Source organism: Drosophila navojoa, chromosome 4 (assembly GCF_054131105.1).
Source record: "Drosophila navojoa isolate 15081-1374.11 chromosome 4, UAZ_NAV_1.0, whole genome shotgun sequence".
Lineage (NCBI taxonomy): Eukaryota > Metazoa > Arthropoda > Insecta > Diptera > Drosophilidae > Drosophila > Drosophila navojoa.
In genome coordinates, this window is record NC_142892.1 from 25092395 (window position 1) to 25114631 (window position 22237).

Sequence of the window (22237 nt, forward strand, 5' to 3'; positions counted from 1 at the left end):
CTTTACGCGCTCCGAGTCCAAACTAAGTTTCCCATATAAATACACACTTCCCTTTTATGTGATGAGGCGCGACGCGTCGCTGCGCGGCTGAGCGGTTAACTTTGGCTTTGGGTTTGCATTAGCCACCGCGACATAGGCGGCTGCGACAGCTGTGTTTGTGCTTTAGCGCTCTTTCTCTAGCTGTCTCTCTCTCTCTCTCTCTCTCACTGTCACACTTTTGTCGCCTCTCTGTTAGTTCGCCACGCATTCGCTCTTAGGCCTTTAGTCTTGAACAGACTTGATGGGTCGTTACCTGAGAACCTGTAATGAAAGATGGTCGTTAGAGCTAAGCATTACTTTCGCATGCGTGTCACTGCTTCTCTATAAACGCGTTCTTTCTTTCTCTCTTTAACTCCATCGCACAGTTCACTCTTTTTCGCATAGCCCAAATACGCATTGGTTATGTACATACATATGTAAATATACATACATTCATATGTATGTGTGGCGTTAGCATGATGCAAGAATCGGCCTTATTTCTGCAGCATTTATTTTCAGCAGTACGTTAACTTCTCGATATCTGTACATATGTATGTATGCGTGTACGCAGCATGGATGTTTTTTGTATCGCATACAAAACAAAAACATACATGACATACATACATACATACATATGTATGCATTCACTCTGAATGTATGCCACATTTTTATACATATTCAGAATATAAAAATATGTACATATGTACATAAATATACATATATACATATACATGTATACATATGTATTTACACACATACATATGTACATATGTATGTACAACCATGTAAGCAACATCAGCTGCCAACATAGTTTACGTGCAAGCTTCTCCCTATTCTCTGTGCAGTGTATTTGATTTAATAATATACAAATTAAAAACGCTCATTCATTTACATTGATTACTACTGCAGATATGTAAGTAGATATACATGTGTATGTATGTATGTATATGTAAGTATGTTGTATTTACCCTAAGCTATTTCTGTGTAATTATGTTCATATTAAATATGTACATACATACATATGTATTTATATGTACAATTGAAATACAACATTTTTATGTATTAACACATGTGTATGTATATATTATATTTATGTAAATGTATTTACATACATCTAAAGCTACGTGTATGTACGCAATAATGTTAGGTTAATGTACGTATGTATGTATGTAAATGTGGCAATCATTATTTTTTAGCAGTGTACTACTGATTCTTGTCAAAACCCATTGCTGGGGCTGGGCAAATCTTTTGATTTCCAGTTCATTTCCCATAAAATTTGCTGAGACAATCACATATACTACATACATACATACATATGTATCAATCACACACACACACACACACACACACACACATGTATGTATGTATATAAGGTATTTTCTAGTCGACTTTTAATCGCCTAATGCGCTCGCGTTCCCACATTAATTTAAGTATCTTAAAAGCTAATTAAGTGTCAACTTTTTTTGGTTATCGACTTTCACTAAACTAGTAGAAACTAGTCGAAGTGGCGAGACCGTAACAACGAAATATCGAAATCTCCTGGTATAAGTCCGCAAGAATACACGCACAATCGGAATATACCATACATATTTCGTGCTAATTGATTGCTGTTTATAAAATTTGACACTTTTAGACATGTTAAAGGCGTGCCAGTTCATCAACCGGGTGGGTATGCTGGTAAATGTAGCATTTGATTTGTTTCACTGAATATCCATTAAACAATTATGGGATGTACGGGAAAGGTAATAACAAACACCAATTTCTCACTTAAAAGAATAAGTTTAGCTTAGTGTCCACTAGAAGATATCATTTTGTAGTAGACCCAAAGGAGTCGTAAGCAGTCGGTACCGAAACTGCGTCTGCTTTGTGTTTCATACATACATACATATATAATTGACTAAAACTTTGATAGCTGCATACATATGTATCTATTCTCTGTGGTTGTAGCCGCACAATATAAAGTATACTTGAGCACGTTTATTAAAAGGGTTTGTGTCAACAGCATTGATTTTATTACTAGAACTTAATTTTGGGGAACCTCATCATGTCATCAAATTATACTTAAAATATGATAAATATAAATGTATGATATATGATAAATATATAATAATAATATAATAATAAACATATAATTTGCAACAGCATTAGGATTAAATATAGAAATGACAATTTAAATTTTATTGGCTACGGCTTCATAGATTTCAAGTTTTGAATTAATAGCATATAATCATTATAGTTTGTATAAATATTGCGTAGTTTTGAATTATTTTCCGATGTATTCGTGGATCTCATTCTTGACTTGTGTAAAACTGATCATAGGGTTAAGCTTTTAGGTCTTTTTTGTTGGCAAACGAAACTTTTAAACAAATATATAGTAAGCTTCTATTCGGTCTATTCTAAATAAATGCTTTAATACTTCGTCGAGTGATTAAATATATTTATATATATGTATGTGCATACCATATAATTTTTGTGTTATATGAATGTATATAACATATTAGAGCATTATCAACTAAAAAAAACATAAATTCTATATATTATTTATTCACATTTATAAGTATTCAGAACTAAATCGCTGATTGCTGCTGGTGGGGATCACTAGGCGCGTGTATGACATTTCAAACTGTGATAATTCAATTTTGCGCTGATCGTAATGCCAATGAACATTTAGTGAAGATTCTTATACGTTAGTATGTACATATAGTATATAAATATTAACAATATTCATTTACCGTACATGAAGGGTATATAAGTCATTATCACTTGCGAAAATCGACTGATCATTAAAGACATTATTGTAATAAATATATGTATATGAAAAGAATACAAAAAAAAAAAAAAAACGAAATACAAATAATTGTTTAAGACGTCTTCATATATGTATATATGTGTCAGCTACTGTCAACTGTGCTGCATGAAACGAACCGAATGCTTTTACATAGTGCCTGTGATTTTGATTGCCAACTATAATGTTATAGATGGCGGCGATGGTTGTTGTTGTTGTTTTGAACTGGTAATCTAATTGTAAGAGTCGTCAATGAGACACACGCATGCCACACAGGAACATTCTGTCATGTCTGTGTGATTGTGTGGGTGCACATACTGTGGGTTGTTTTTGTCGTTGATTAACTGTGGTTTCGAATTTTATTGTTTGTTATTCATGTTTTTAGTTTTGCGCCCTACTCTCATAAAAAAAAAAAAAAAAAAATTATATATGTATATATAAAAATGATGGATTACTTCCATATGCAATTTTCATTAATTTCTCATTTTATCTGTTAGACATTTGTATTAATGGTGAATGTTGTATTCAGAATTCTTTTAATAGATTTTTTCCCGTTTGTATTTGCAGCCATGTGGTCACTGTGAACAAGTCCTTGTTCTATGATAGTTCGGCTAGTCAGTGACCCTTATCAAGAGTGAAAGTACGGAGAGGGTAAAACACCATGTGTATTATAGGTTAATATACATACCTATAATGCACATGAATTTGTTTGCCAGTCCGTTTGGACAAGCGTAACGCACGGTTCGAAATTCCGAATAGAACTGAGACCGATTTATTTCCGTCTGATGCACAATGACACAAACCCTGCACTAGTAAAATAAAATACGAAAAGCTTTAATAAAATAATAATAATAATAAAAAAAATCCACAAAATTTTAGACAATTGTATACAATTGTTCGGGTGGATTTATGCTCGTTTAGAGTGATATGTGTTGAGCAGGAACTGTAGACACGCATACATAATATAAATAAGCTCTTTTCAACATATATTACCATTTCGCGTCGCTATCTGTACGTGCACTCTGTATTTCTATTCTACAGCAAGCCGCTCTCTAAACTGTTGCACGCATGTGCGTCACCGGAGAGCACAATTCACCCGAAAAGTGCAGTCACAATGTGCATCTATAGTACGATAGTATTAGATACACAAATATTTTTGCCATACAATGAAAACGCGGATACAGCAGCTAATCTAGTTGCACAATATCCAACCATCATGCATATTCCATTAGCTGAGACTGACATCCGCTTACAACTTATTCGGCACGCCAACATAACTTCATGCGACTGGAATAACTTCCACCATCGCTACAAAACGTACAACGCTACTGGACTTAGCAGCAAATATCCCCCCAATACCCGAAAACAGGAGTGGTCAACTTTTGTTCGTCTGCGTATTGGACACACACAATTTTCACACGGTCACCTACTTACGGGCTCTGCGCCTCCTCTTTGCAGCTGTAACAACAACAGCAACACACGTAAAACGGTAGACCATATACTTGACCAATGCCCAACCTACCAACGGGAGAGGATAAGACTCTTCGGCAACACACCTCCTACCACACTACTTAGCGAACCTACAGCTGTAAATATTAATTTAATTGTTAAGTTTATAAATCTTTGTAATATTTTTCATCCAATTTAACTTCCAACATTCACGTCGATGGCCCTCGTAGCTAGCACGTTTAATAATTTTTAGATTTATATTTTTTTATATATTATCTAATAAATAAATAATAATAATAATAATAATTTTTGCCATAAAAGTACGTCACGGTGCTAAAATCTTATCTCGAATTTAAGTAAACAGCTGGTCTTCATTGAGATTAATACAATGCATTTGTAATTTTGCTGATGCTGCACTCAGAGCACACTTCCATACATATCTAGTGTATATACAAGAATCTTATTGAATAATTACTTATTGTAGTTGACACCTTTGAACTAATATCTATTCACCCAAATGTGGTAGCTTAAAAACTTTAGCTGTATTGTCCTCTGAAACGGTCAATAAACAATTTTCCTCGCATTTAAAAGCGCATTCATATATATGATATAAGTGGCCAGTCAGTGTAAATTTAAGCGAGCCAGTGCGTGCATCAAACGCATTCAGTTTTCCCTGTGCGGTGGCGGCCAGCAAAGTATAGTCATTTAGCCATTTCAGTCTGAAATAATTACAGTTTGATTAGTTTGTTCATATGTATATGCTAAAAAATGTACCGAAGAATTCCATCAAATGGCACGGGGCTTTCGCAGACCGTGCGAAGGGCGTATTTTGAATAGTCCCAAATGGAAATTTGCCCTTCCAACGAGCCGCATGCTAAAAGCTTCAGATCTGTCGTTGAAGGCGCAAATGCAACGCATTCAATGAGATGCTCGGACTGTATAACATTCACCGGTCCATTGTTAGTGCAGAAGAGTAATTTACCTACAAAGTCACAGTTTTTGTTATTGATTTCGTATCATGTACGGATAAGGATTTGAGAACTTGAGTTACTAACCACCGCCCTCAGCACATAAGTAGAATGGCGAGTTCTGTTCACATGCGACCACGATATGGCTGACTTCTCCAAAGCCAAGTGGATGTTGATTGTTGACCTCCATCAGAACCTGGCATGTTTTTATATCCCACAGCTTGACTACACCATCAGTGTACGCAGTGAGTAGCTTCTTGCCATCGCCACTTAAATCGCCGGCTTCGCAGCGCGCCGAATGTCCAGGCAGAATTTTGCATTCGCCGCTGGGAATACGCCAGACGTACACTTCGCCGCTATCGCTGCCGGCTAGGAGGACGTTAGCGGCACGATGCCAGAACATCCAGGCCATATCGAGCATGGAGTACTCCCAAACCTTGTACAGAATCGAGCGATCGTCTTGCGATTCGTTCAATTTGAACACAAACAGCTCGCCGGATATGTCGCCTGTCGCCAAATAGCAACCGTCGTGACTGAAATGCGTTTCAGTGACCGTGTCCTTATGGTCAGTTATCTCGAACAACACCTCGCCGTTATTGGTGTCCCACACATAGGCCCGGTCGTCCTCGCTGCCGGTCACAGCCCAATCGAGTCGCGGGTGCAGATGACAACCGAAGACGGGGGCTGTGTGCTTCCTAAAAGTAATCAACGCATCATCCCTGATGGCTGCAATGCGATTTTCTTCCTCTTCGTCCTCATTTCCATCCATTGCGTCGTCCGAATCGCTCTGCATTCCCAAACGAGCCTCTAACTGCGATAAAGTCACCTCCTCCATTTCCAGTTCATCATCATCATCTGCCGGTGGATCGCCATCTAATTCGATTTCCTCCAGAAATTCGTCATTTTCATAATCGAAGTCGGGACGATGTGGTGGTGTGTTTTGACGCATTTTGTATGATTTATTTGTTCTTGTTTGTCCTTTACACAATTCAATAAATAAAGAAATCTATACAAGTAATGCACACGTGTTAGCACACTCAGCTGTTTCTGCTATCGGACCTGCCAACTCTTGCGCACTGGAAATTACCTAAATGAGCCTGAGTCTGGCGGTATTTTTAAAAATGTGTTACAAGCGAAAAAAGAAAGAAATTTGTTGTACAAAATTTGTTTATGATGAACCTAGAATTTTATTTTCTAAACTTAGGCGAGAATTCACATTTATAAATTGATACAAGGTTCGAATTAGATGTTTATGACATTTTGGACGTGATCAGCAAAGTGTAATTATACTCATTCACGAAAGTAAATTAGTATATTGGTTTTGTAATGCAAGCACAAATTGGAATGTACATAGATCCGCGACGACCACCCAACATCACGAGCTATTTCAGGTATATCTACGCCCATTGGAGAGGAGGCTACTAGTAACTTAACTATCCGAATTTTAAGCTTCTAGCTCATAGTTTAGGAGATATAGGCTCTTGCGGTTTGCCACGCCCCCTATGGGCGAATATATATATATCCAAGAAAGCTTTTTGGTCTTGAGAGGTCAGCTCGAGTGTATAAAAAAAAATTTGAGGTCCCTAGCATCAATAGTGTCGAAAATATAGCAGAATTTGAAAAATAACTATATCCTCAGATCCTCATGTCATTATAGAATCATAGCATTTGCTCATTCAAAACTTTAAACCTTTAAAACTCTAGGAGATAGAGTTTGCGACGCCCCCGATGGGCGTAGATATATCCGTCATAGCTCGTGATCTAATATTTCACTTATGCATTTTGAAAATGTTTCTCCAATTGATGTATGTTTGGTTGAGGATAATGATATTGGATATTGATAATTGATATTCGATGATAATAATAAAATAACTTTTGAGATGTAGTTTTAAAGTTAATTTTTAATAAGACTTTTATATAACGGTTTCCCCACATACTTATTATACTTTAATACAAGTCAATTTGCAATGATTAGTTTTAAATTGAAAAGGACTACTGTGCCCTGTTATCTTAAATGAATAATAATGGCCCAACACTTTTTTATAACGTAATTTGATTAAAAAACAAGGTGTTAAATGTACTTAAAAAAAAAAAAAACAAGTAATTAAATATTTAATTTTTCTTCAAGTGCCTCAATACGTGCCTCTAGGCTATCTAAGGACGGCATATCCCCCCAATCACAATCCGACAAACATTTATTGACCCCAATGTCCGCATGAATTAGCTTCTCGTTAAGCTCCTTGAAAATATACTGAATGTTTATAACTTTCTTTAGCATGTCATTTTCCATAAAAGTAGTTTTGCTTTTGATGTCACTGAAGTTGGTTTCTAGATATTCCAACTTACTATAAAGCTCATTCAATGCTCCCATGGATGATGCGTTTATTTTTTTTTCGAAATCGTATAAAATTTGTTCAGTAAATTTTTTGATTTTGGCATCGAGTACATCATTTTGTTCCATATTGCTCCACTCTTTTGCCAGCATATCCTCCATTTTTACCAAAAGGCTGCTAATCTTCTTGGACTCTGCATCTTGTAATCCGCTAACACCTATAATGTTATTGTATAGCTCCGTTAATTCACTTTGCATAGCATAAATAACGATAGTAAATTGCTTGTTTGCACTTGAATTGTATTGGAATTTCCCACTCGATTCCCACTCCTCCAATTTTTCGTTCAATTTATTTCTTAATTTTTTCGATTTGTCACTTACGATTTCTTGGGAGATTGTTAATTTCTGCTGCCAATTTATGAATGAAACGGAGCTCTGGTTAAGGACTAGGCTCAGTGGCTTCAAGTTACTTATTTCATTTATATTTTTCAAACAGGCAGTCAGAGCGTTTCTTTTCATTAAATTAAATGTGGATCTTTTTTCCTGGGCCTCTATTTGTCTTTGGTGCGCTTCATTTAATAAACTTTTCAGTCGCGCCTTAAAGATCTCTACATTTTGCTGCCCCTTGTCAACCGATTCATGAAGCTGCAACTCGACTTTACCAGCTTTATCGAGTGAATTTTGGACATTAAATGCAAAATTTTTAATTTTTTCTTCTAGTTGATTTACTTTAGTTTTTGTGAAATTCATTTGCAACTTTTTCTGCTCATTTTCCAATCGCTTTCCTTCACAAAACGCAATAAATTTTGTAATTTTGGACTCCACATTATGGATGGCATTTTGTGTGTTTTCTATAAAAACATTAAAGGTCATAAGAGTTTCGTGCAGCTGCTGACTTGAAACATTATTGAAATTATTGAATTCTATTTTATCGATCAGTGAAACGTTGCTATATGTGATATTACAGCACTTGACTTCATTATTATTATTATCGATTATTCTTGCGATCGCGGAGAGGTTATCTTCGGCTATTTTAGAATTTTTCACTAGATTATTTTGGTTTCCACTTAGTGAATTAAATATCGAAATGATTGAAACATAGTCTGGAACTATGGATATTAATGTTTTCCTAAATCTTTCGGTTACACCTTTAACAGCAACTTCCCAGTCGCTGCAGCAACTGCAATTGAAACGATTATTTTGAGGTGCATGTAGGTTTAGTTGGCCTAGTCTTGTCATTAAATTTTCTATATCAAGTAATGCATAGCCTGTGGATTTTGCTCGTTCAGTATACGGGACACAGAACAATTGTATTAAAAGGTCGACGATATCATTAATTATCTCGACTCTATCACGAATAATAGGATATGGACAACAATTCCGATTCAATAATACGTTCAGCTTTACCATGACATTCGGAAGTCTGGAGACCAGTGTAGGCAATTTACGTCCTAATTCTGTCTGTTCCATGATCCATTTTCCCTTTGGATCACTCTCGTTACATTGCGGTCCATGCTCAATGATTTCTGTTGTTGTTGGCTCCGTGGTTGTTGTTGTTGTGGTCGTTGTAGATGTTGTGGTTGTTAAAGTAGTGGTAATAGTTGTTGTTTTTGTCGTCGTTATAATAGAAGATGTCGTTTTTTCAAACATTTTCTTCCGATCGCATATAACTACTTTAGGTATGTGGAAATACAAGGTTAAATCGATTTTTATACTATTTCCATGATCAAATACTTCGGAAATTGAAAGTATATTAAGATCCAACATTATCTCCTCAACGTCATGTTGCCATTCACGAACATATTTCCAAAATGTAGCGTTGTCTTGTCCAGTTAGGTCTTCTTTAATGCAGCCGTTTTTCCTTAAATAGTAATCATAACGATCGTCTGTATCGTCCACGTTGTAATCAGCAGGATTATCATGTGTACAATAGCAAATAATAAGTATTTTAACGCAATATTCAAATTTTTCCATTTCCGACGCATCCATGTCTGATAGTGCTACCATTAATTTTACATTTACAAACAGTTTGTTAGAATGAAAAGCTGAAATGATTAAGAGCATTTGAAATGCATTTGCCTGCAATAAGATAATTGAAAATAGAATTATAGGAATATTTTGTTTGCATTTGACAAAGCTTAGTCCCATTACCATGTTCGGTTGCCAACTTCTTATTCTGAATGCAACTGCACTTTTCGCCACTGTTCTGAATACTGAATGTAGTTTTGTTATTCACTTACATCATTCTTTTTATATAATTGATTACCAATAAAAAACAGAAATCATCAGAGCGTAATAATTATACTTTTGCCATAAAGTGCACAATGTTCTATTTGGGAGTCCATGTGTATATAAGAAATACCCTAAAGATCGTCCGATCTTCACTTAAAGTAATTACAATATTTAAATTTAAGTTAACATAGCCACAATCAATGAGTATGTCTCCGAGTATTTTTCTCCGGTTTCTCAAGTGTTATCATTAAGACCATATGTTCTACATATTTTATTGAATAATAATTATTATTATTATTGACAAAGAATTATTTAATTGAACTTGATATGATATAAATATTTCAAGTTAATAGAAAGAATACTTATTAATTTTGTTAGGCTTGACATACATTTTCAAAGACCCAATATAGCCAGTATTTCCATTTTCAACAGGTATATTGGGCTTCAACAGGAAGTCTGTGTATACATACAAATCAAGACTTTAATGATAAGAGCGATACGAATGCATGAATGAACAAATGCATACATACAAATATGAGTGTACACATATGTGTGTGTGTCGGCGAGTGTGTGTAAGCAGACACAGAGTAGCCGCTTATATGGGTGCATTATTCAGTTCGTCTATGAGCATATGAACATATTTCTTGATAACAAAACCCGTTCAGCACATAATTGATAGGTCCATTTATATAAGGTTTCTTTTATATTTTGCCTATCTCAATTTATGCGATGTTCGCTGGAGAGTTCTGATACCGAGGCTTGTATTTTAATAGGGCCGACGTATTTCTGACCAACAAATCAGTACCCAGCGACGACCGCAAATGGCAACATGTTTTCAAGCGTATTCAGAAGTATATATATTATTCGGACTCGATGCGGTTTGGAAATAGAAATAGCATATATACTATTTTGAAACGAGTTACTACAGTCAACGATGTTGCTCGTTTAAGTCTTCCATAAATTTTGAGTAATTCGGCTTTTAGTGTGAAAAAATAAATATATTGATAACTTTTTGATTAAATTTTTATTTGAAAGATTTTGTAGTCAATATACTTTTGTTTTCAAAGAGATATTGAAAAAGTGAAGGAAACGCAGATGTAATAAAAAGATTTGAGATATCTTAATGTAAAATCGCAAAATCGACGTTTTCTGTTATATTTAAAAAATAAATTCAATTTAGTATCGTTGTGATAAATGAGAGTTTACTCAGAATTTCTAAACCCGTTCATACGTACGGGCAGACGGATAGGGCCAAATCGACTCAGCTCGTCGCTCTGATCAAGATCCCTCTGTCTGTTACATGCATTTCAACAAAACCATTGTACCCCGATTTCCCGTTTTAACGGATTAAGGGTATAATGGATTAATGGTATCAATGGATTAAGGGTATAAAAATATGATATAATAAATACAATTTGGAATAGTATTTCAAATAATATGTTTTATTGATACTGTATCTTGTTTTCAACTGTACTACCCACGTTCACTTTACAGTCCTATGCAAATTAAATACTTTTATGCTAGTAAAAGAACAAATTGCTTATGTCGTGCCATAGTGAATGAATTTTGATGACGCTTTAAGCATTTTAAATTCCATTTATAATGCAAAGCAATTCGATTACCCCTACGAATATGTCTGCCTACCCCAGATAAGATCCTGAGGTGGCCAAGATCGAAGATCCAGAAAATTTGATCCCGAAGACAGGCAAAGTCTTGATTTCGAAACCTGCTAAAGTCGTACCCAGACTTGAAAAAGCTAGAACCCAGATGTTTCAGAAATGTGTCCTTCACGCCTGTGCCCAACGATCGTGAAAGTGCCACTCAATGTCATAGGGCTTCACCTGGTGGCTGGGTTGAAATGAAGTCCAGAAGAATGTATCGCCATGGGTTCGTGCAAAGTGCACGGGCACATAGTAGTCCTCTTGATCGAACGTGTGAAGCTCGCCGGATCCGTTTTTGTCGTAAACGATTATGGCGTCCTCCTTGGCACACTGCCTGATCTCATCAATAAGTCGCCTCTCTAGATGCTCGTTTGACATATTATCCATGTCATTGTTTAGCCAGTCGAACTCTATCTCCTTTTCCTCTGATGCGATGTAGGAGCTTCGCTTTGGCTGCTTTGCCTTTACCTTGAAGAGATGTCTGATCAAGGGCTTCACTATATTTGTGAGTCGGCGTGTAGGAGAGACTTTCGATTTGTGCGAATAAACCATAATCTTTTTCTTATTGTTGCTGAAGTTGAGTTGTTGTTTATTTGTAGCTGACATCTTCGACATTGCGTTGCCTTGAGTAAATGTTGTGAGTGTTGCCGGTGCGGTAGTCAATCTGTTTATGATGCTGTCTCTAACGTGTCTACCCTATTTATACAGTTTCTCTCTTTGAGTGTCTCAAAGCGGTTCAGCCAATCACAGATGCTGATGGTCGCCAGGTGGAATATTAGAAGATTCTCACGTTTGGGCAGTGATTTGAAATACCCAACGCTCGCAGGTTAGAGTCCTAAAAAGGACTAGAAGCGTGAGAATCTCTCGCCTCGTCTCTCTAGGTCATTATCCTGAAACCTTTATGCGTGAGAAATAAATAACTTAACCATTTTCAAATTCAAATCTGTTACAATTACCTAGATTCGTAGGCTTTTTACAACTGATTTACTGATCTATTTATGTATTCCTTCGAATTTGTTGAATGTCATATTAATTATTTAATTTAATTATTTGATTGAAAACTCATCCCTTTATTTTGTTATCGATAAAAAACCCTATCGAAAATCAGTTATAAAATTATATCTCCCACATCTTTAAAACTAGAGTATCAAAATTGAAAACATATATTAAGATTCATTTTATACAATTTCGATAATTGTTAAAATTTACCCCCCATCCCTATATCCACCCCCTCACCTCCGTATTTGTAAAATGCTTCGGTGTATACATATGTACATATGAACATTATGATAACGTTCTGAAGGTTTCATTAGGATCGTACGTTTAGAAATTAAATTATTCAACAAATAAATTCTCAAAAAAATATTCCAACACTGCAACGCAGCCCAAGAGCAGTCGCCTGTGTGTGCGTGTTTGTTTGTATGCGTGTGTGTGTCTGTATGTGCGAATTATTATTAAAATCTCAGTTGCTCGAAGGGCTCAGGGTATCTCCTCGAGCAGTCTCGACTAGAGCCTTCGTACTTGTTCTATCCTACTTTATGGTAATACTATTAAGTCGACTAATTTATATAGGCGATATCTTGTAGACATAGATGTACGTGTGTAAGCTTATTAAACAATGATATGTTCATTTTTAACGAATAAGAATGCATTCATTAAACTAATTTTTATTTAAATAATAATATTCTATAAAATACATAAAAATCTATATTTAAAATTTGGACACTCAGTTGAGAAGGTGTAGGGATAACAAAATGGGAGTAGTTGTCGATTTATGTGTGATATGCACGGACCACGTCCCTTCCTCTTATATCTTCTGAAAGGCTAAGTCGATACACATTTGAACAAAATCATTATACCCCGATTTTCCATTTTAGGTTCAGGGTATAAAAAACACAGTATACGTACGGATCGTGCAAGTCATATAAGACAACTAGATTCCGGATTGAATGGGTCAGGGGTTAGGGTCATTTCTTACCTGCTTCAATGAAATATGAGAATGTTCTGGCACTGCTTAAGAGTTATCAAATAAAGCAAAACAACCGTTGACAATGCACTAGCAGTAACATGTTTTGGATCGAGAACAGGTTTTCAGCTCAAGGGCGAAGGAACAGGTAGCCAAGAAAAGGTCTCGGATCAGTTATTTGTTATTCTGATATAATTTTGGTGGCCCTTGCTGAGGTTTTATAGCGAATGCAGGTAACAAATGAACTAAGATTTGTAAATGTATTTGCATATTTGTAATAAAAACACATTACTTTCACAACATTGAAGTCTAAGTCATTGTCAATGTGTTTAACTTGTAGTTAGAAAACTATTTTACAAACATTTTATGAAGTGACGGAGTATATAGCAATGCCCGTCCGACTGAGTATAAGCTATACAGTATATGTACAAGGAATATGTACTCTCGATTTTTTCAGATAAACTTCCACAGACATACCAGGACATGTTTAATACTATACAATCTGTATGTAAAATAGCGCTATTATTCAATGCTCAACAAATACAAGTACAACAAGTAAGAAAACTCTAGTCGAGACTGCTCGACTAGGAGTTACCCTGAACCCTTCAATCTGATATTCTACTCTACTGCTATACTAACTGCGCAGTGAGCAGCGACTGCGATTGGGCTGCGCTGCTGGGCAATATAATACGAGTTTATTTAATTTCTAGACGTACAATCTTAATGAAACTTTTAGAACGTAATCATAAGCACAAGTCTCTAGTACTTGAAATACACCTTTTACAAACATGGGGGTGAGCGGGTGAATTTAGGGTGGGGGGATGTGGTAAATTATAACCAAAATCGAAATTATATAAAATACACTTAAGTCTACATTTAAAATTTGGAAGCTCTAGCTCTAAAGATATAGAAGATATAATGAAATAAGTAACTCCCGATAAGGTTTTTAATCGATATTAAAATATCTGGAGCTGTTATCGATTTTTAGTGATAAACTCGATATGCGCGTGATATACACGAAGCTAGGAAAACGAATTTGATGTCTCTAGCTCTAATATCTTCTGAGATCGACGCGTTCATTCAGACAAACGGACGGACGGACAGACAGACGGACAGGGCCAAATTGACTCAGCCCTGATCAAGAAAATATATATTCTTTGTGGGGTCTGCCACACCGCCTTCTGTCTGTTACATACATTTCAACAAAACCATTATACCCTGATTTCCCATTTTCAATGGGTTCAGGGTATAACAAATACTTGAATATCTTATCATTTAACACATACATACATACATGCGTTAAAACAAACAACATCTTCTAGCGTTTGAGAGCTATTAAATTAAAATCAATTACTGGTGGTAGTTCTTCAATATCAATAAAATAACCTATATTTTCTACAGTATTGCGTGGATTCAGTAATTAAAATTTATTTGAATTTATGCATTTTCGGTGGAATATTATTCCGTTAGAGCTGAATCGTAAATGGTGTAATTAAAAATTTGGTGGAATAATTCATTTATGATTTTTCATTGAATCTAATGACAAATTCTTAAATGCAAACTAAAGTTTTTATAAGGTGGTGACTTTTAATCTGAGTTTTATTCATTCGGGGATGAGAGTGTGCGGTCGCTTTTGTTTTCTGCTCCGCAAATTTGCCTGATTTTTTAATTAATTCATTTTTATTAATTGTTCACACAACTGCGGTCGGTTTTGTAATATTCCTGTGCAAGGTTTGATCCGTGGTTTGCTGTGTTTTCTTTTAAAATTGTTGTTTAATCTTTTTGAAGTTTGGTGCAGCGTCTTATTTACATTTAGTTTGCACTTTGCTCCCTGACTTTACTCTCTACACGTTTGTTAGTGTGCGTGTGAGCTTACTTGCTCTCTCGATTTCGGTCGTCGTGCTGTGCAAATAACTCTCTGTGTTTCTTTAGTTACGCTCTGTAACGTCTGTTTTTGTTGTTGATTATCTCTCTCAACATAATCATTCGTTCTACTCTTCAACGGCTGGTTGTTGTTGGACTCGCTCTGTCAGCATATTTTACTCTCTTTGTTTTTATTTCTGTTGCTTTTCTTTAATTTCTACTGTAATCCCAATTGCCAATATGAGCTGTTGCAAAAAATCTTGTACGTTCAGGCAGGCAGTGGACTCTGCACAAGCGCAATTTGTCAATTGCTGGTTGTGCGATAATATGATGCATATTAAATGTGCAGGTCTCACTGGTCGTGATTACGACAAGATTATGTCCACGGTAAAAATTGGTAGTGGGGGTGTACGCTGGTCTTGTCCGATTTGCTTAGAAAGACAGATCAACTTTTCTAAAATGTACAGCGCTGTAAGGGCTCAGTTTTTAAAACTGAAAAAGATTTCTAAGCAGTTATCCAGTGATATGGCTGCTGCTGAAGAAATACTATCCCAGTTTAATTTCGAGAGTCCCCTATCTCATTTGGAGTCTTTATCGTTGTTGGTACCTCCCTCTGTACCAACACCGTCACCTAATTCGCTTGCCCCTCCCTCACCTTGCGCTTCAGTTTTGTCATCCGCTCCTAATTCGCTCGATCCTATATCACCTGTTCCTGAAGCTATTGGTTCTTCTGTTGAGGCTGCTATTGATACTCAGGTTTCTGTTCAAAAATTGGAATCTTCTCCAATTGCTGTTCAAGCCACGGGTGTTAATAATTCAGCCACTCCCGGCATATCCTTATCAGTCGTCTCTCCTCGAAAGCAAGTTTTCTTATCTAGGCTTTCATCAGATACGACCTGTGAGGCGGTAACTGCTTTTATAGCAAGCAAGACTTCGGCTAAGGTTTTTATATCGAAGTTTAGCTTCGCAGCTCCGCGCGAAATTGCCTCTTTTAAAATAAATGTGCCGATAGAACATTTTAAAACTTTATGTGATCCAAATTTCTGGCCACCTCATGTGGTAGTTCATGAATTTAGACCTAAAAATCGTAATAAATCTACTCCTACTGCTGTAAATCTACCTTCGGTGCAATCGTCATCTAACACTGTACCAAAAAACTAAATTCTTTCCTATCTTCTTCTCAGCTGTCTCTGCTTTATCAAAATGTACGCGGCTTGAATTCTAAACTTAATAGTTTATTCTTACACAGTTTTAGTGTACAATATGATATTATTGCATTTACTGAAACGTGGCTAAGTAATAATATTCATAATAGTGAAATACTTTCAAATAATTTCACTATTTTTAGACTTGATCGTTCAATGCGCAGAGGGGGTGGAGTGCTAATTGCGGTTAAATCCAGTATACTCTCTGATGTGTTTACCTTTTCGTCCCTTCATGATGCGGAGATTTTAGGGGTTAAATTAACTCTCCCATCGCGCTCACTGTTTATCACATGTTCTTATATCCCTCCCTCTTCTGATTTACAAGTTTATGCTCATCACATTAATTGTATTAAAGAGGTTTATGAGCATGTGAATGATACAGACTTGCTTCTTGTGTTGGGGGATTTTAACATTCCCAACACTTCTTGGTTAGCAACTTGTAATACGAATTACTTAATTCCGACAATTGATCACTGTCTTTTTGATGAATTGTTTAACCTGTCTCTGTTTCAAATTAACTCTATTTCTAATCACCTAAATCGCACACTTGATTTGGTGTTTACTAATCACGATTCGCTCTTAAATGTCGTGAGAACGACTCCATTCTGTATACCTGAGGATATACATCACCCCACTTTAGAAGTATTATTAGCTGTCGATAATCATCCCAATTATACTCCTTTGCCTTCTTATCCATGTCGCTGTTATCGTAAATGCGATTTTATTTTGCTTAATGAATTAATTAATTCAACAGACTGGTCTACTTTATATGAGTCGAATGATATTAATTTGGCAGCATCGTTTTTTTACTCTACCTTAAACTCTATTCTGGATGTTTGTGTCCCTCTCTGCCGTATTTCGCCAGTTTCAAATAAGCCACCTTGGTTTACCAAGACTCTTTTGAACTTGAGAAACATTAAAACTAAATGTTTTAAAAATTATAAAAAGTCTGGTTCAAGTGTTGATTGGTCAAAATATTCCATTGCCAAGTCAAACTTCAATCTTTTAAATTCTAGCTGTTATGAGAATTATCTTATACGTTGCAAACGTCAGTTTGCTCGAGATCCCAAGCAATTTTATTCATTTGTAAATTTGAAGCGTAAATCTTCTGGTTTGCCGTCCTCATTTGCCCTTGGTGGTGAAAAAACTTGCAATGACCAGGATTCCTCTGATCTATTTGCTGATTTTTTTCAATCAACTTATTCTTCTGCTAATCTCTACAACAACTCATATCCATATCCTCTTTCTGAATATGGGTCTATAAATATTCCCAAAGTTACTGCAGCCTCTCTGGCTGCGGCCATTAGGACGTTGAAATCATCTTTCTCTCCCGGTGCCGACAATATTCCTAGTTGTGTGATTAAAGAGTGCAGTGTTTCTCTTCAGTCACAATTACTAAAATTGTTTAACTTGTCCTTGGATACTGCTGTGTTCCCTTCAATATGGAAAGAATCTTTCATCATTCCCTTATACAAAAAAGGTGGAAGATCTGATATTTCCAACTATAGAGGCATTGCGAAATTATCTGTCATTCCGAAGTTATTTGAGAAAATTATAACATCGGCCTTGCAGCATTTTTGCAAATCGATTATTCAACCATCTCAACATGGTTTTGTTCAAAATCGATCAACGTCCACTAATTTACTTGAATTCACTTCGCTTGTCAATGATGGTTTTTCTAAAAAAATGCAAACGGATGTTATTTATACTGACTTCAGTAAAGCATTTGACTCAGTACATCATCAGATACTACTTCTTAAGCTTGAACGCTTAGGATTTTCGCCTAGACTTGTATCTTGGATTTCATCCTATTTAATTGGTAGAACCCAAAGAGTCTTGCTCAGAACAGCTATGTCTAAAGTTATCTTTGTTTCGTCTGGTGTACCTCAGGGTAGCCATTTGGGTCCATTACTCTTTTCCCTTTTTATAAATGACCTTCCTAGTTGTATCTCGTATTCTACTATATTTATGTATGCTGACGATGTAAAACTTTGCCTTCCATACTCCAGTGCAACTGGACATCATCACCTTCAAGATGACCTAAATGCATTTCAACTTTGGTGTGTGGCAAACCAGCTTGACTTAAATTGCTCAAAGTGTATGACAATGACTTTCAGTCGTACCGTTCCTCTAATTGTTGATTATAAAATTAGCAATATTTCCTTGCGACGCATCCACACAATCAAAGATCTTGGTGTTTCTTTCGATTGTAAACTAAATTTTAATCTTCATATTTCTACCATCATTAATGAAGCCAAAAGTGTGCTTGGCTTTATTAAACGTTGGTCCAAGGAATTTAAAGATCCTTTTATCACCAAGCGCTTATTTACGTCGCTTGTGCGTCCCATCTTAGAGTATTGCTCTGTTGTTTGGTCTCCGCAGCATAAACTGCATCAGGATCGCATTGAATCGGTCCAAAAACAGTTTCTTCTCTTTGCCTTAAGGGATCTTCGATGGGACAGTAATTTACGATTACCGTCTTATCATAGTAGGCTCCAGCTTATTGATCTTCCATCGCTAACCAATCGCAGAACAATTTTAGGAATTGTTTTTCTGCATAAATTGATTAGTGGTGATATTGATTCGTCCTCTTTGTTGGGTCGTCTAAACTTTTCGGTTCCGTCCCGAACAACTAGACACTATCGTCCGCTTCATTTACCGGTGTGCACTAGGGATTATTCTTTGCACAGTGCGTTTCATGTTCTTAGTGTTAATTTTAATAAATATTATCACGTTTTTTCCTTAGAGCTCTCTCTTCCTAAATTAAAAAGTTTGCTATTAGCTCATCTTAGGGAAATCACTCACAATGCCCAGGCATAAGCATTGGTATACATTTTCGTTGTCAATGTTGTGTAGTGATTTCTCAATTCTATCCTACATTCTATTCTGTGCTTTTCCTTTACTCTTTTCTTTTTACTATTTCTTATCTATTTATTTATTTTTTTTATTATTAACTTTTCTTGCAATTTCTTTTAAAACCTTACTTTTTCTTTTTCTGTACTAATTCTTATTTATCACATTTTTTTCTTTCTTTTTTTTAATATATTTGTTTTTATTTTATATTTTTAAGAAATATTTATTATTTTACATTTAACATTTTTTTCTAAGTTTTCCTACTAACACTTCTTTTTATAGCATCGTTAGTTTCACTGACCATATATGGCTGTGAGACGTGGGCATAGCTGGCCGGACTGGCAAATAAAATACCCCCATCGGGTCGGTGTTACTATTGATATTATATCCTGTACTTTGTTTAGGCTTTTTCTTTTTTTAAATTTAATTTGACTCTCGTTTTTGTCAATAGCTTTAAGAAATAAATAAATAAATAAATAAATAAATAAATAAATAAATTGACGCACCAATTCTGAATACATTCAATAATATAACAAGTTCAACAGTTAAATTGACTATAAATTTATTATTGATCAAGAGTCATATTCGAATAGATCTTTTTCTTTAAACAATCGTAAAATGTACTTAAAATACTGTTCTTTTCTTTAATGGATAATTTCTTTATCGAAACAACTAGTTTTATATCTTATCAAACTAGAATAACGTTATCTATTGCAATTACAGTGTGGACCCGATATATATATGGGCCTGTTCTATCCACTTTTTGTTATCTTATGAGAAATAATCTGTTTAAAAGTTAAATTAATAAGAATACAGATTTAATTTTTTAGTTAGTCTATTTATTTATTTGCCTAACACTAAAAACTATTTTACATGGAAGACAATGATTCTTAGCCTATACATAAGTAACCTAATAAACAAACATGGAAGACAATGATTTTCTTATAGCTATGAAAGAAAGCTACTATGAAATCACAATAATTTAAAAGTATTCATATTGATTGAAGATTGGTTCTTCTATGAAACAAATGGGGAAAACCCTATGCTAATATCACCTAAGAATTGCGACCGTACCAAGACCAGCATCACCCTAGACTTGGCTTTAAAGCTGACTTCCCGTTGTTGTCTAATCGAACTAGATTCAGGCCTGAACCCAGCGATCGTACTTGGTTCGCATTTGGTACTCCTGTTGATGTTGCTGCTGCTGTTGGCACTTCCCATCTAGAGAAGTCCAGAAGAATGTTCCACTGCTCGTACGGGCAAAGTGGACCGGGATGAAGGTCTGATCAGGATGCACGGGAACAATGCAATGCGTTTGATCTTGTTGGACGATAATAGCGGCATTGCTGGGGCATTCGCGCAGATCGTTGTAGAGTCTCTGTTCGAGCAGCTCGTTTGCCGTATTGTCACAGCTGGTCACTGAATCTCTACGCATGTCCTCCAGCGATGAGTTTATCTCGTTCTGGGACTGCACCTCGGCCAGGGTCTTGTGAATTAGCTTCTTCTTCTTCATTAGCCGCAGCAGTGGTTTGACAAGTTTCTTCAGGCTAAGCATTGCCATTGCATGTTGATCAGATTTTTTTTGCATCATGATGCTCGTTTCGAACTTGTATTCCCGTGTGATGAAAGACATTGAGAGCGACTTAAATTGAGGATGTTGTCACGTTGCTGGTCTGTACTGTTGTGCTGTTTGAGATAGTGAAGGCTCCGCTTTTATACGATCAGCGCTCAGCTGAACCTCTGTGCTCTCTCAACGCTCTCTCCTCATGCAGCCAATGAAAATGCTTCCTTGAGGCAGGTGGTTGTTTACGCATTGACTGACCCGAGTGAAAGAAAGGGAGAGACTGATATTCCAGATCTTTGAAAGTGTATATTTGGTTGGAGTTTTCGGGTTGCTCAAAATCGACTTTCTTATCTCCTGGCTCGCTCGCCGCTACCTGCTCAGCATGATATTTCCAAATCACATTCCGAAGTGCCTTGCCCTGACATGAACAGACAAGTCGTAACAAGTCCGTAAATACCCAACACTAAGTGCAGAGGATTTTAAAATTGGACACACTATCCGAAAAATAGCAGGGTAGGAACGAGAATAACAATAGTGCGCACTCATACATACATATCTCTCAGGCCATCTCGCTTGGAAAAACCTACTTGTTGGCCTTTTCTTTAACACAATACGAAAATTCCAATACCGTCCCGAGCTCTGTAACCTGTCGGTAGAAAGTAACGTATTTTATACCCTGAACCCATTGAAAATGGGAAAAGGTATGTAAAAGCCAGAAGGAAGCATAGCAGACTGCATAAAATATATACATTCTTGATCAGGGCGAAGAGCTAATCGTGTATACTACTCGTGTATACCTTAAGTAAGAGCTTGTCATATTTTTTCGATAACTTATCCGATTTATTTTTATCGAGAATAATCGATAAACTACTTTTCTTATGACAGCCTAATTTAAACAGTTTTAGACCAGGAGAAGTTCAAATTTACTGTACTATGTATGTATATTTGATGAATACAAATATTTAATAATTTACAGATTTTGGATACCACGCCCCTTTCGATCTCAATATGTAATAAAAATATTTCAGGTACTAGAGACTTGTGCTTTGGAATGCACTCACATTTCATTTGGCTATACGATCACGTTCTGAAAGTTTCATGAAGATAGTCTTACTATAAGAGAAATTATTCAACAAGTAAAATCTCAAAATATTGCCCACACTGCAGCTCACTGCAGCGCAGCCCAGAGCGTATGTATAAGTTTGAGTGCATAAAATAAATGCAGAATGATTATAATATCAGATTGGAGGGTTCAGGGTATCTCCTAGTCGAACAGTCTGGACTAGATCCTTCTTGTTTCCTGTTTTTGTCTGCCGGATTGTTGTGAGTTTTGATGGTTAG

The 22237-nt window shown here is 36.0% G+C and overlaps 4 protein-coding genes and 1 long non-coding RNA gene across 5 annotated transcripts in view; all 5 read right to left on the reverse strand.

The window, feature by feature from the left end:
* The window catches only part of LOC149091547 (uncharacterized), an 83070-nt gene that overhangs the window by 49932 nt on the left and 10901 nt on the right, over positions 1 to 22237 (reverse strand). The window lies entirely within an intron of this gene.
* Positions 4623 to 6300, reverse strand: LOC108650927 (angio-associated migratory cell protein). The gene is made up of 3 exons (XM_018100267.3): positions 5308 to 6300; positions 5027 to 5234; positions 4623 to 4971 (listed from the first exon to the last, which is right to left on the reverse strand). Exons 1-3 carry the CDS (start codon positions 6167 to 6169, stop codon positions 4758 to 4760), a joined length of 1284 nt encoding a protein of 427 aa, XP_017955756.1. The 5' UTR covers positions 6170 to 6300; the 3' UTR covers positions 4623 to 4757.
* LOC149091548 (uncharacterized) lies at positions 7319 to 9772 on the reverse strand (the record flags this gene model as incomplete). The annotated part of the gene is made up of 2 exons (XM_089260115.1): positions 7319 to 9631; positions 9704 to 9772. Coding segments are annotated over 2 exons (2376 nt in total), but the record flags the coding sequence as incomplete, so codon positions are not given.
* Positions 11206 to 12151, reverse strand: Ocho (ocho). The gene has a single exon (XM_018100278.3). It carries the CDS (start codon positions 12058 to 12060, stop codon positions 11572 to 11574), a length of 489 nt encoding a protein of 162 aa, XP_017955767.1. The 5' UTR covers positions 12061 to 12151; the 3' UTR covers positions 11206 to 11571.
* Tom (Twin of m4) lies at positions 19878 to 21032 on the reverse strand. The gene has a single exon (XM_018099797.2). It carries the CDS (start codon positions 20963 to 20965, stop codon positions 20474 to 20476), a length of 492 nt encoding a protein of 163 aa, XP_017955286.1. The 5' UTR covers positions 20966 to 21032; the 3' UTR covers positions 19878 to 20473.